Below are 14,521 nucleotides of genomic sequence, written 5' to 3' on the forward strand. Positions count from 1 at the left end.
AAAAATAAACTTACATTCGAATTTGACATTTTAAGGAATATATCCAATAAACAAAATTACAAAGACGGATCTATTGCTTATGCAAAATAACAATAAACATATAACCAGAGAAAATATAGACAATAAACTAACAACACTGTACCATGTATTACACAAAATTATGTGAAGTAATTGACATTGATACAGATGATAATAGGTTTGTTCCAACTCGATACAAAACTGTTCTTGAATCGTTACGCGCATGCGCAATAACGAAGAATTATGCGCAGTAACACATTTTTCTTTACTGCGCATACGCGTAACCGTTCAAGAACGGTTTTTTTGACGGGTTGGAACAAACCTAATATAAAATTAAACGTCACCAGTAGTGGTTTTTACCTCAGAACAGTTAGTTTTGGCATTTTGACGTATTCGGAGGTACCAAACCAATTAACTTTACAGTTAAGCATCAGTTTAGTTAAGGAAATGATGGAAATACGGCACCCGGCTTAAGCTTCTCCTTAATTTTTGACACAGGCTTAGCTAAGCAAAAGCTTAAGTAGCTATTGAAATACCGGCCCTTAGAATGAAATAAGACCAACTCACTTATCGGCATCTGATAAAATAAGGTTTGAACTTGAATTTAGGCAATTCATAGTTTCAAAAATAATATTTTTTATTTATGTTTTTGAACCCAGAAAATCGTCATTTTTTGATTTTTTTCAGTTCTAAATTGTTTATAACTCGGAAAGGATTAACTTTTGAGAAAAATTAAAAAAGACCTTTTTTGTTCCCAATAACTCAAAGAACCTAAAATAATATCTACTCGATTGCATTAATCGGGTAGATATAATTAATTTGCAATAAAGGAAACTGCTTTATTGTAATTACATTGTTGTCAAATCTTCCGTTTTTCTGAAAATCTAACGAACTTTCTTATTTCAAATGGAACACCCTATATATTTTTTAAGTATCGGAATCCTTAAAGGATACTGATTATTTTTCATATAATATTTCCTATATCTAAATGCCATAATTTCGGAGTTATTGCTACATTTATTAAAAAAAAAATTAAATAATTTTAAAAAATCAATTTTTTTGGCCCTGGTAGATAATATTTTAGGTTCTTTGGATCATTGGGAACAAAAAATGTATTTTGTAATTTTTCTGTAAATTTAATCGTTTTCGAATTATAGACAATTTAAAACTGAAAAAAATCTAAAAATTACAATTTTCTAGTTTTAAAAACAAAAGTAAAAAATATTATTTTTAAACCTACGAAAAGCCTAAATTCAATATCAAGCCTTATTTTATCAGCTACCGATAAGCAATTTGGTGTTGTTTAATTTTAAAATATTATTTTTTAGTCCTCAATGTAGCCCGATCGCCCGTTCTCTCATATGCGCTTCATTAATAATTAAAAAAACAATATTTTAGAATAAAACGTGCCATAAATTCTTACAGGTATCTGATGGAAGAAGGTCTGATCTTGAATTTAGGTGCTTTATAATTTTTTTTTTGTAAGCATTTATTAGCAATCAGAATTACATATTCTATAAGCTAATTTGATAACAAGTACAATAACATATATCAATGTATTATTGTACACTAAAATGGCGTTATGAGGTACATCACCCAGCGGTTTCACCTCAGTTTCAGCGAAGATCTATGGGCCATAATCTTCGCAATCTTCTGTTGTTTAGTGGCTGCAGTAATGGTAATATTAATTGGTTGGGGTGGTCTTCCAATTTCTCGTGATGTCTGTTGGCTCTTTCTTGAATTACTGTGCTGACTAACGGGATGTTTAGGTCTGTATGAAGGGTTTGGTTGGAAATGTACCACGGGGCATTTGCGATGGTGCGTAGAATTTTTGATTGAGTTCTTTGGATAATTTTTGTGTTTGATTTGCTGGCACAACTCCATAGTTCTATACCGTACGTCCATATAGGTTTGATGACTGTTTTATAAATCAGCAGTTTGTTCTCAATTGAGAGTCGAGATTTTCTACCTATAAGCCAATTTATTTCTTTCACTCTCAACTCAATTTGTTTCTTCTTCTTTAAAATGTGTTGTTTCCAGTTTAATTTAGAATCAAGATGAAGCCCCAGGTATTTGACGATGTTCTGTTGTGGTATGTTGACTTGATTAAGGCTAATATTTGGGCATTGGTCTTTCCTTAGTGTGAAAGTTATATGTGTTGACTTAGTTTCGTTAGCTTTTATCTTCCATTTCTTTAACCACTGTCCAATTTGGTCTAGGTGTTCTTGAAGTTTTAATACTGCAGCTCTTGGATCCTCTTCAGTTGCAAATATTGCTGTGTCATCAGCGAAAGTTCCAATGGTGGTTTGTGGAGAGGTTGGTAAATCGGATGTGTACAGTACATAAAGAAGTGGACCCAATATACTACCTTGTGGGACTCCTGATTGAATTTTGTTACGGTTTGATAGTTCATCCTCCACTTTAGTTTCAAATTCTCTGTGATTTAGATATAATTTTAATAAGTCAAAGTATTTGTTGGGTAGGGATTTTTTGATTTTATAAAGTAATCCTGGGTGCCATACCTTATCAAATGCTTGGCTAATGTCCAGAAATGCTGCTGTGCAATACTGTTTATTGTCCAAAGCTCTATTAATTACATTTGATATGCGATGGCATTGTTGCACTGTAGAATGACCTTGCCGGAATCCAAATTGGTGTTCTGGGATCCAGTTTTGGAATTCTAGGTCGCTCATAATTCTTTTAAGTAACAGCTTTTCAAGAAGTTTTGACATTATTGGCAGTAGACTTATTGGGCGGTATGATGAAACATCCGTTAAAGCTTTACCAGGTTTCGGTATCATAATTACTTGGGCAATTTTTAGTGATATAGGCCAATAATTAAGTCTTAAGATTGCATTTAATATGTACAATAACTTCATTATACCTTTTTTAGGAAGTTGTTTTAGCATTGTTGCTGTTATGAGATCAGTGCCTGGTGCCTTCTTTTCATTCAAATGATTAATTTCATCTTTGATCTCCTTCGGTGTAATTAAAGTTAGTCGCTCTCGTTGATTAATTGGTAAGGCTAGTTCCTGCTCTACTTCTTGTACTTGGTCATTGTCGTGTGGCTTGAAGACTTCAGTTAGATGTTCAGCAAATAAATCAGCTTTTTCTTTGTTGCTTTTTGCCCATGGTCCTGGTGGTAATGAGTTTTTCCGAATTGGAGGTGAAGTATTTATTGGTTTATTTTTGTTTTTGATTGGTTTCCAGATAGAGTTATCTTGACGCGAAAGGTTTGATACATAGTTTTCAAATGAGTTGTTTCTCATCTGTTCTAGAGCTGTTTTTAAGTTTCTTGTTTTGTTATTATAAACTGTCCTGTCGTCTGGTCTGTGAGTTCTTTGCCAAATTGATCTGGCTTTTCGTTTTTCTGCTACTAGTCTTTTTGATTAATTATTTATATGGGAAATAAGCCACAATTAAAGTGAAAAAAATAATTTTATTAACGTTTCGACGCCCAAATCGGGTGCCGTTGTCAAAATACATTAAAATAAAAAAATAAAATTATTTTTTTCATTTTAATTGTGGCTTATTTCCCATATAAATAATTAATCATAAAAATGCCACAAGGAAATAGCTTCAGAACAACTAGTCTTTTTATTTCAAGAGGAATGTTGGTTGAAATTTTTTTTTGTCCAGGTTGAGGGGTAGACTGTTTGGCAGCATTTTGAAGTAAGTTGATTAGATTATTAGTTTCTGTTTCTATTTGTTCGGGAGTTTGCAATCTCACTAGTAGATTTACTTCCTGTTCTATGATTAGCCGGTATGTGTCCCAGTTTGTTTTGAAGTTATGCAGTCGAGGTGTTGGTTTTTTGATTATCACCGTTGTGCTAATTGTGGCAATTATGGGACTATGATCTGATGATAAATCAAAACTTGGTACTACATCTGTATATGATTGAGATATTCCGTTTGTAATAAAGAAATCCAATAGGTCTGGTGTTTTATTTGGATCGGTTGGCCAATATGTCGGTGATCCCGTCGATAGGAATGAGTAGCTTTTATCCTGGATAACTTTTGCTAGCTCTCTGCCTTTGGTGGTTGTTAGGCGTGAACCCCATAGCGTATGTTTACAGTTGTAATCTCCACCTGCTATAAATTTTGGCCCTACAGTTTCGAAAAAGGGTAGAAGATCTTCTTTTGTAAGTCTATGCCTGGGCGGACAATAAATTGCTGTGACAGTTATATCATATGGAAGAGTTTGTATTTTTATCGATGTTGCTTGAATGTGATTTTTTTCGTATTTTAGCATTTCATAATGTTTTATAGTTTCTCTTATCCAATATGGCTGAACCTCCGTGGGCTGTACCATCTGGGTGATTTGTGTAATATAATTTATACTTAGGTATCTTGAAGTAGGTTCTGTCTGTAAAATGGGTTTCACTTACTAGTAGTATGTCAATGAAATTTTGTTCCAGAAATAGTTTTATATCTTCTTTATGATTAGGAAGACCATTGGCATTCCATTGGGCAATTCTTATGAACTTTGACATTGTTAGTTTACTTTATTTACTAGCATGGAAATCATGTTGAGCACCATACTGTTTTGTTGCATTAGCTGGTTAAATAAATTTTTAAACTCTTCTAGAAATTTGGTAAGTATACTCGCTGTATCTTCGTTATTGTTCTGATTATTTGCTGCAGCTTGAGCGTAACTTTCATACTGATTCTGAATCCTGGGTTGTGTATATATTCTGGGTTGTGTATGTATTTGATTTATTGCTGGATTTAATACGTTTCCTCTGTTATGATACCTGTTATTAATATTATAAATTTTTTGGTAATGTTCACATCCTTTATAATTTGCGGGGTGATCCCCACCACATAATGCACATTTTGCTGGAGTTTCTCTAGTCTTCTTACAAGTTGTGGTATTGTGGGCTCCTCCGCATTTGACGCATACAAATGGTTTATTGCAATATGACTTGGAGTGACCGTACGATTGGCATCTCATGCATTGTGTTATGCGATTTTTGGTTGTTCGGGGAGGTTCAATTTCAATAACTCTATTCTGTAGCCCCCTTAAGTTATAAATATCTTTGTTATTTGCTGCCGGTTCGAGATCCACGAAGAACAAATTAAGTGGCTCTTTAGTAATTCTGTGTTGTGCATTTATTATATTTCGAACTTTATGACCCAGTTTTAGGAGTTCGTTTTTTATATCCTCGGTGTTTGTAGAGTGGTGAAGGTATTTTATTACAACTCTATAGGCTCGATCCTGTTTTCACTGATATGTATGGTGATAAATGTTATGTTCATTAAAATATCTAACCATTTTTCTATATGTATCTGGCGTGCCACAACTTAATTTTACGACATTGTTAGTTAAACTTTTCGTATGATATTCTTCCCTTTCTGCTACATCCTTAATTTTTTGTACCATTTTTTGATAGTCTTGTACACCGTGTATGAAAATTGGTGGAGGGTTTGCTGTGTTGTTCTCCTTGGGAGGGATTACTTCATTTTCTAGCGCTTCAAATCTATTTTCTGTTACAATAATATTTGTACTGTTTGCATTGTCTGTTGTTTTTCTGATTTTTCTTCTTTTTGAGCTTCTAATTTCTTGCCAATCGTTGCTGCTAGCTGGTTCGTTGTTTTCTTCCTCTTCTTCACTGGTGGATGGCAATCGTTGTAATTGATAATTTGAAGCAGAACTATGATATGTGATCGGCACTAATGGAATTTGTGTCTGTGGTAGTGGAGGGTACAAGTTAGGTGGCATTGGTTTAGTTGGTGCTGGTTGCGACATCGATATTAGATATGGCGTGGTTTGTACATTCATGGCTAGTTGCCCTTGTGTGTTGACTTGTTGATACATTTGTGGGTTGGTTATTGAATTATTACTAAACTCTGTATTTATCCCGGATGGAAACATATTTTGAAAAATATATTTATCATCATTTGCGTACCTGTGTATTAGTTTTCCTGGACTGGGCTTGTCACAGTCCCGAACAGGGTGTTTTTTTTGCTGTACTAAATTACTTCGATATGTCGATACAAGAATGGACTGAACAAATTTTATCTACGTTAAATAATCTGTGGTTAAATCACAAAATTCGAAGAGAAACTTTGAATTATGTATTTAAACTTTGACAGTTATTTTGACAATTTGTTTTATAATTTAAAAAATTATTTTTTACTTGTATTTTTGAACCTGGAAAATCGTTATTTTTCGTTTTTTTTTTCAGTTTTAAATTGCTTATAATTCGAAAACGATTAACTTTAGAGAAAAATTCTAGAAGGCCTTTTTTGTTCACAATGATCCAAGGGACCTAACATAATGTCTACCCGGGCCGAAAAAATTTATTTTTTAAAATTATTTAAAAATTTTTGTTTAATAAATAAAGCAATAACTCCGAAATTATGGCATTTAGATATAGGGAATATCATATGAAAAATAATCAGTGTCCCTTAAGGATTCCAAAACTCAAAAAATATATAGTAGACCAGGAAGGATCTGTTTTTAGGTGGATGTGAGAGGTGGCATTCACCTTGTTTGCGGATAAAGTTATAGTGTAGGAAGCAGAGGTTGAACCTTGCAAAATGGACACAAGTCCGGTTTTATTTTTTTTCTGGCATATAAAGGGGTGCTTATTATAAGACTAACTTTTTCTGAAAAAAATTCGCCCCGGAACCCCCCTTTTCACCCCTTTAAAGGGGGTAATTTATGGTTTTTGCAGAACGTAGCCCTTCCTGTACCTTTTACAAAAAATTTCTTTTATAGAAATATGAAGAGGACTATATTTTCTACGATTTATTTCCGACAGCATCCCTCTATCATCCACCGTTTAGCAAGGGTGGCGCCCCAAAGTTGACAAGTTTAAAAAAAAAATGTTTTTAAAAAAAATATATTTTTCCCTAACTGTAACGGAAATTAAAAAGAAATGCTGCGGAAATTATTCACAAATAGATGATTAATTTTTTGGTATAGGTTTAATTTTAGGGTAATTGCCCTTTTTTTAATTACAGGGTGTTACATTTTAAAAAACCCCTTTTTATACCATCTGAACCGTTTATGCTAGAGTAAAAAGACTTTCAGAGATTACCCATGTACTGGTTTTATTTACAAATTTGTATAATGCACCCCCATTTTTTCCCCGGAACCACCCAAAAGAAAAGAACAATTAATAAATAAAGTGATTTTCTTGGAATCCTTCACACACAATGCCCTTCATTAATATGCTTCATATATTATTTTGTGCAAGTTATTATTACCCATGCATGGACACTAAAAGCGATTTCCTAGTACAACCCCTGTAGCCAAAAACAATAAATCAAATGGGGGGTTGAAATTTTTTTTTGTTTTTTGCTTTTTGATCCATATGGGCATATGCTTCATCAATAGTGCTTTTCAAAAATATATATGGTTATTGCAACATTCCTGCGCAAACCACCCCTATCCTTGAAAATATACTGCAGAAACTACCCGTATACCTTATCCAGCATATTTTTACGATTTTCTCATTACCTATTCATTTTTTTTTAAACAAAACTTACACAAGGTTAAAGACCACTATTTACTCTAAAAATTAGGTCCTATTCATTTTTTTCGTTTAAGTAACCGTTACGGCACAGTGGCGCCGTAAACCTCATATATGCTTTGACGGGCTCCAGTTTTTGTTTATTTTTTCGTTATCTGTTTGTTTTATTGATAAAGTACTTATGTAAAATAAAACAACACAGTGTAACCTACAAATCATGACCTATGCACATTTTACATTCTTTGCTCCCCAAAGCTACAGTGGTGGCCCAAAATAAATTTTTTCATATTTTGCCACCTACACACATTTTATTGCGTTAATGCTACCTTAATAGCACAATATTCACCCCTAAGTGGTCGCTAAGCAGTGGCGGATCCAGGGAGGGGTGATGGGGGCGATCACCCCCACCCCTCTCAAACCAAGTGATATTATATTTGAAGATTAAAAAATATTCATTTATTTTTATAGAAATACTTATATTATATTAATATTATTTTTATAAGAATGACCTTTTATGCTTTAGCCACAGTGGCGGATCCAGAATCGTTAAGAGGGGAGTGCCAATTGGTTAAATCTCTATAAAAATAAATGAATATTTTTATAATCTTTGAATATAATATCACTTGGTTTGAGAGGGGGGGGGGAGGTGATCACCCCCATTACCCCTCCCTGGATCCGCCACTGCGTAGCGACCACCTAAGGGTAAATATTGTGCTGTTAAGGTAGCATTAATGCAATAAAATGCATGTAGGTGGCGAAAATATGCAAAAATTTATTTTGGGCCACCACTGTGGCTTTGGGGAGCAAAGAATGTAAAATGTGCATAAGTCATAATTTGTAGGTTACACTGTGTTGTTTTGTTTTGCATAAGTACTTTATCAATAAAACGAACAGATGACGAAAAAAAAAACAAAAACTGGAGCCCGTCAAAGCATATATGAGGTTTACGGCGCCACTGTGCCGTAACGGTTGCTTGTACGAAAAAATGAATAGGACATAATTTTTAGAGTAAATAGTGGTCTTTAACCTTGTATAAGTTTTGTTTAAAAAGAATACATAGGTAATGAGAAAATCGTAAAAACATGCTCGCCAAGGGATAGGGGTAGTTTCTGCAGTATATTTTCAAGGATAGGGGTGGTTTTCGCAGAGATGTTGCAATAACCATATATATTTTTGAAAAGCACTATTGACGAAGCATATGCCCATATGGATCAAAAAGCAAAAAACAAAAAAAAATTTCAACCCCTCATTTTATTTATTTTTTTTTTGCTACAAAGGTTGCACTAGGAAATTGCTTTTGGTGTCCATGCATGGGTAATAATATTGTGCACAAAATGGTATATGAAGCATATTAATAAAGGGCATTGTGTGTGAAGGATTCCAAGAAAATTAATTTATTTATTAATTCTTCTTTTTTTTGGGGTGGTTCCGGGGAAAAAATGGGGGTGAATTATACAAATTTGTAAATAGCACCAGTACATGGGTAATCGCTGAAAGTATTTTTACTCTAGCATAAACGGTTCAGATGGTATAAAAAGAGGTTTTTTAAAATGTAACACCCTGTAATTAAAAAAAGGGCAATTACCCTTAAGTGAAACCTATACCAAAAAAGCAGTCAATTGTTTGTGAATAATTGCCGTAGAATTTCTTCTTAATTTCCGTTACAGTTAGGGAAAAACATATTTTTTTTTAAAAACATCTTTTTTAAAAACTTGTCAAATTTAGGGCGCCACCCCCGCTAAACGGTGGATGATAGAGAGATGGTGTTGGAAATAAATCGTAGAAAATATAGTCCTCTTCATATTTCTACAAAAGAAATTTTTTGTAAAAGTTACAGGAAGGGCTACGTTCTGCAAAAACCACAAATTACCCCCTTTAAAGGGGTGAAAAGGGAGGTTCCGGGGCGAAATTTTTTCAGAAAAAGTTAGTCTTATAATAAGAACCCCTTGATATACCAGAAAAAAATAAAACCGGACTTGTGTTCATTTTGCAAGGTTCAACCTTTGTTTCCTACACTATTAGGTGATAACTTCGTTAATAATAATTGACTTATGCTCCTTCTCAGATATGCCCGGAACAATAATAAAAAAAATAAAATATTTAAAAATTTCAAAAAATTTCGTTTTTTTCCTACCTTCGTTGCTTATAACTTTAAAACGATTCATTTTGGAACAAAGTCGTATAGGAATAAAACCAAGATCATTAAATTTTCTAACAGATACGATTGGTTAAAAATGTCTTAATTTAACACCCTTGCTACAAAATAGCCATAAATATAAAATAAGGGGGCATAACAAGCCTGTCCTTATTCAATATTTTTCCATCACTTAGGTTACACTTAGAACCTTCCTATTTCGCTTAGAAAATTTTTGTAATGTGCTAAAACCGTCCACCAAATTTCATTAAAATTGACTTACTAAATTTTGCATAATAATTTTGCAATCTAAACTTTTTTTAAAAAATAATTTTTTTTTAAATCTTGCACAACAAAAACTAGAACATTCAAAGATTTGTCAATTTTTTACATATAAAGAAGCACTCCACATATCTAATGCACTTTACAGAATTGAAATCGGATTATTTAAGCAGCCTCAGCAATGTTTTAAATTTATAAACAGTTTTTGGCTTATAAACAAATTAGTGCTATGTCTAGGAGGGGGTGCTACGGGCTCCTTTATTTAGATGGACTTACCCAAGTTTTTGAAGTTATACTTCTTTAGGCGCGATTGAGGGTGAAATTTTATTAATCTGCGCGCATGCGCACACAGACAGTGTGGAGTTCGTTACTAAATGTTTTAATTTATGTATGTATCAGTCCAGAAAAGGTGTGGAAAGGCTATATTAGTGTTTTTAAATATATTTTTCTATAAACGTGTTAAAAATGCAATTTATAGCACTCCATAGGAGCGTTAAAAATGCTACTTTAAAGCACCAGTGCTTTAAAAATTTTAAGGCACTGCAGTTAAAAGTGAATTGTCAAATTGTGAAAGGTCAAAATATTTATATTTCATTTATTAACATTAATATTAATAATACAACTTGCGCAATTTAAAAAAGGTGGTTTAAAAGGTTTTTGAAGTTATTCTGCTTTAGGCGCGATTAAGAGTAAAATTTTTCATAAATCTGCGCGCATGCGCACACAGAAAGTATGTAGTTCGTTTCTAATCTTTCAAGATAGTATCTGTATCAGCGCAAATAAGTCATTAAAAGAATATATTAGTGTTTTTAGTAAATGTATTATTTATTATAATTTTTGTGTCTTTGAATTTCCCTTCTTCTTTAGTAAGATAATAAAATATGCACGATACCACTCAATCTATTTCTCACCGTGTTGTGTAATTATATCCGAAACTTACGTGTCAATTACAGGAGACTCGGTGGTCTAGTTGTTGAGCGTTCGCTCAGAGATCGAAAGGTCCCGGGTTCCAATCCTGGACGATTCATTTTTTTTTATTTTTGTTGTTTTAATAAAAATTTTTTGAAAGTGGTAGATAAGAAATTTAGTTTAATATTTAAATAGACTACAAATAACCTGTTAAGTATATTTACTTCGTTAAAATTATATAATAGAAGAATAACTTCTTACGTGCGTACAAAGTACACACACATTCTTTTTTTATGTATATTGACCCGTAGAACACGAATTTTTTTGGGTAACAGTTGATCCGGATGTCGATAAGATTGTTATAAACAAAGAACTTGAGGAATTACATAACATCGATTTTTCACAAAATAAAACATTTTTTTGTATTTCTTGGGTAATTCTAAGCAAAAAATGTTCTCACAAGTTTTTTCGTAGTATATAGTTTTCGAGATAACGCGGTGGAACTTTCAAAAAATCGAAAATTGCAATTTTTTAACGGGAATAACTTTTGATTAAAAAATAAAATAGCAATTTTGCTGACAGCGTTTGAAAGCTCAAGTCAAATTATACCGGTGTTAATTATTTGCATTGCTAAAAATTAATTTCTTTATTGTTAAACAAAGCTATTTGTTTATAAGCCAAAAAATTGTTTATAATTTTAAAACGTTGCTGAGGCCCCTTAAATAGTCCGATTTTAATTCTGTAAAGTGTATTAGATAGGTAGAGCATCTCTTTATATGTAAAAAAATTTCACTTGTTCAGAAAGATTTTAAAAAAGTTCAAATTTTTTTGATCAAAGTTCAAATTTGAACTTTTTTAAAACATTTTTATTGCAAATGTATTATGCAAAATCTATTAGGTCGATTTTAATTAAATTTAGTAGACCGTTTAAGTAAGTTATAAGAATTTTCTAAGCGAATTACTAAGGTTCTAAGTGCCACAAAAGTGGTTAAGAAACAGTGAATAACAACAGGCGTATTTTGACACCTTATTTTGTATTTATTGCTATATTGCAGAAAAGATAATAACCTAAGACATTTTTGACCAGTCGTATATCATACAAAATTTAATTATTTTTATTTTATTTCTCTACGACTTTGTTCCAAAACGAATCGTTTTAAAGTTATAAGTAAATAAAGCAGAAAAAAATCGATATTTTTCGAAATTTTTAAATATTTTAATTTTTTTGTTTTTTATTAATTATTATTATTGTATAATTATTTTAATATTTTAATGATCCGGGTATATTTGAGAAGGAGCATAAGTCAATTATTATTACTGAAGGTGTCACCTAACTTTATCTGCAAACATCCGAATGCCTCCTCTCACATCCAAAAATACACGTTTTTTTACAGATTAGTCCTGGTCTATAGGGTGTTCCATTTGAAATAAGCAAGTTCGTTAGATTTTCAGAAAAACGGAAGATTTGACATAAATGTAATTACCACTAAATACCGTGTTACCAGACTTTCTCGCAACCCTGTATAATAAATTTCAGATTGAAGTCGACATACTTCGTAACGATGACAAATTTTTGCAAAGCCTTCTACTGGAATTTCTGGGCGTAAATGGTCGACAGAATGGTATCTACAAAAATGCCAGATTATTTTACTTAGTTCAGTGGCACAAAGATCTCGCAACCAGAAAGTCTCAACTGGTGTTGGACCACAAAGAAGAAAGTGGTAATAAAAAACGTAACTACAAGTCCAAAAGTAGTTCCAAAACAAAGAGTAAGTCTAAGGATAAGGAAAACGTCCCAGAGAAAGATCCAGAAATAATGCGAATCGCGGAAATGGAGAAGTTTCTTTTAGAAAAAATCCAAGAGGTGCTTTCTCCAGAGTTCGAACATCAAGCGTATGAATGTCAACTTGACTATAACAGCGCAAAAATGGTTGTTGCGCTCTTAGCTTCCAAGAGATATTTTTCCCAAAGCTTTGACCAGTATTTCAATGCGGTAAGTATACTGTTACAAAACTGACTTTTGTATGATCTTTTAGGCACTAATGTTTAGTTTTAGTTGACTTTATTTATTTTTAATAACTTACCTCTAAACAAATGAAAAACACTGAATTTATATCTTTTATTTTACAAACTACGATATCTAATTTATTTATTACACTAAATCTAATACTTTATCTACATAATTACAAATTCAACAGTAGACCGCACCCGATACATATCAAAGTACACCGACGTATTGAAATTCACAACTCTAATTCCAAAAACCCCTATTTATACATTATTACAATGTTTCAGAATAAGAAAGATTATTATGAAAAGAATTCATCTTATTCTAGAATAACAATCAAAGGGTTATTTACATAAATATCAAATAAGCATTTTCTAGAATGAAAAAGAAATATCGAGGTGTGTACCTGTTAAAAATGCCCCCCTTTTAAAAGCATTCACAAACAAATTCAGTAAACAAAAAAAGGTCTGTTAAATTATAATAAATAGACCAGTAGCTGAAAACAGTCGGGTGACATAATCATGTCACAATACATTCAGTTCACAAATTTTTTCAAATACTGATATTATTTCTATTAGTATTCGTATTACAGCCGTTTATATTTTTTCATCATTATCTATTCATATCATCATTATCTAGCCTTCTGCGTCCAAAGTTGAACATAGGCCTCCCCTAATTTCTTTCCAGTTCTGTCAGTCTTGAGCTTCCTGCAACCAATAGGGAACTTGCACATTTTTTTTATTATGTTATTAATAATGTTCAGTTTTGTATAAAAATATGATTTTGAAAATTTCACGCTTCAACAACTCTTAATAACTTAGAAGTACAAATTTAAAGTCTTCTGTATTTTAAAATAGTTCAAACGACCCGTGACGTCACAGAGTTTAACTATATGGTTCCGTTTATGGTTATATTTAGGTATATTCTTCTTCTTCTTCTATAGTTTATTGGCCTCCACCTACTTGGGTATTTGGCCAGCTCGTCGTCGCGGAATAAAGGAAAAATATTTATATTCTAATGATATTTATCGTATGTCATTGTAATAATATATACCAGTTTGTTGAGATTGGAGTTTGTTATACACTCACAGACAACAATAACTGCATATTTTATTTTTGGTAAGTTGAACTGAACTGTCCTACGTATATTTATTGTCAAGTTACTTGCATATTGCAGAGTCACAACTAATTTGTAGAGAAATAAAGAAATAGTCTGATTTTGCTTATAACATTTATTTAGAAAAAGAAACAATAACGACAATAGAACAATTTTTTACGGCAACATTATAACAATTTAGTACCTAGTATTTCCTCCTCTAGCTCTAATGATTGCCTGCATCCTTCTAGGCATTCTCCGCAGAATATCTTGGATGCTTTCTTGCGGAAGCAGGGGCGGATCCAGAAAATCGATTAGGGGGGGACACATAGGGTACAAACTCAAGGAGTCTGGAATGTACCCCGATAAAATCTATTCTATCTAGTGTATTTTTGATCCGTCTGGGGGGGGGGGGGCACGTGCCCCCGTGCCCCCCCTGGATCCGCTACTGTGCGGAAGTCGATTCCATTCTTCCTGTGCAGCAATTCTTAATTCTGCAATTGAGTTTGGAGCTGGATTTCTTGCTCGTATACGTATAAAATCTGTCTAATACAATTTTTAGGGCTTTTATAACTATATTATCTTCACCCGGAG

General features: G+C 32.6%; 1 protein-coding gene across 1 annotated transcript in view; it reads left to right on the forward strand.

The window, feature by feature from the left end:
- LOC114324227 (nipped-B-like protein A) overlaps positions 1-14,521 on the forward strand; it is a 73,577-nt gene that overhangs the window by 29,025 nt on the left and 30,031 nt on the right. The window contains exon 8 of the mRNA XM_028272011.2: positions 12,362-12,817. Coding sequence (XP_028127812.2) covers positions 12,362-12,817 — 456 coding nt within the window. The remainder of the gene's footprint in view (positions 1-12,361; positions 12,818-14,521) is intronic.

The sequence above is a fragment of the Diabrotica virgifera genome, chromosome 1 (assembly GCF_917563875.1).
Source record: "Diabrotica virgifera virgifera chromosome 1, PGI_DIABVI_V3a".
Taxonomy (NCBI): Eukaryota; Metazoa; Arthropoda; class Insecta; order Coleoptera; family Chrysomelidae; genus Diabrotica; species Diabrotica virgifera.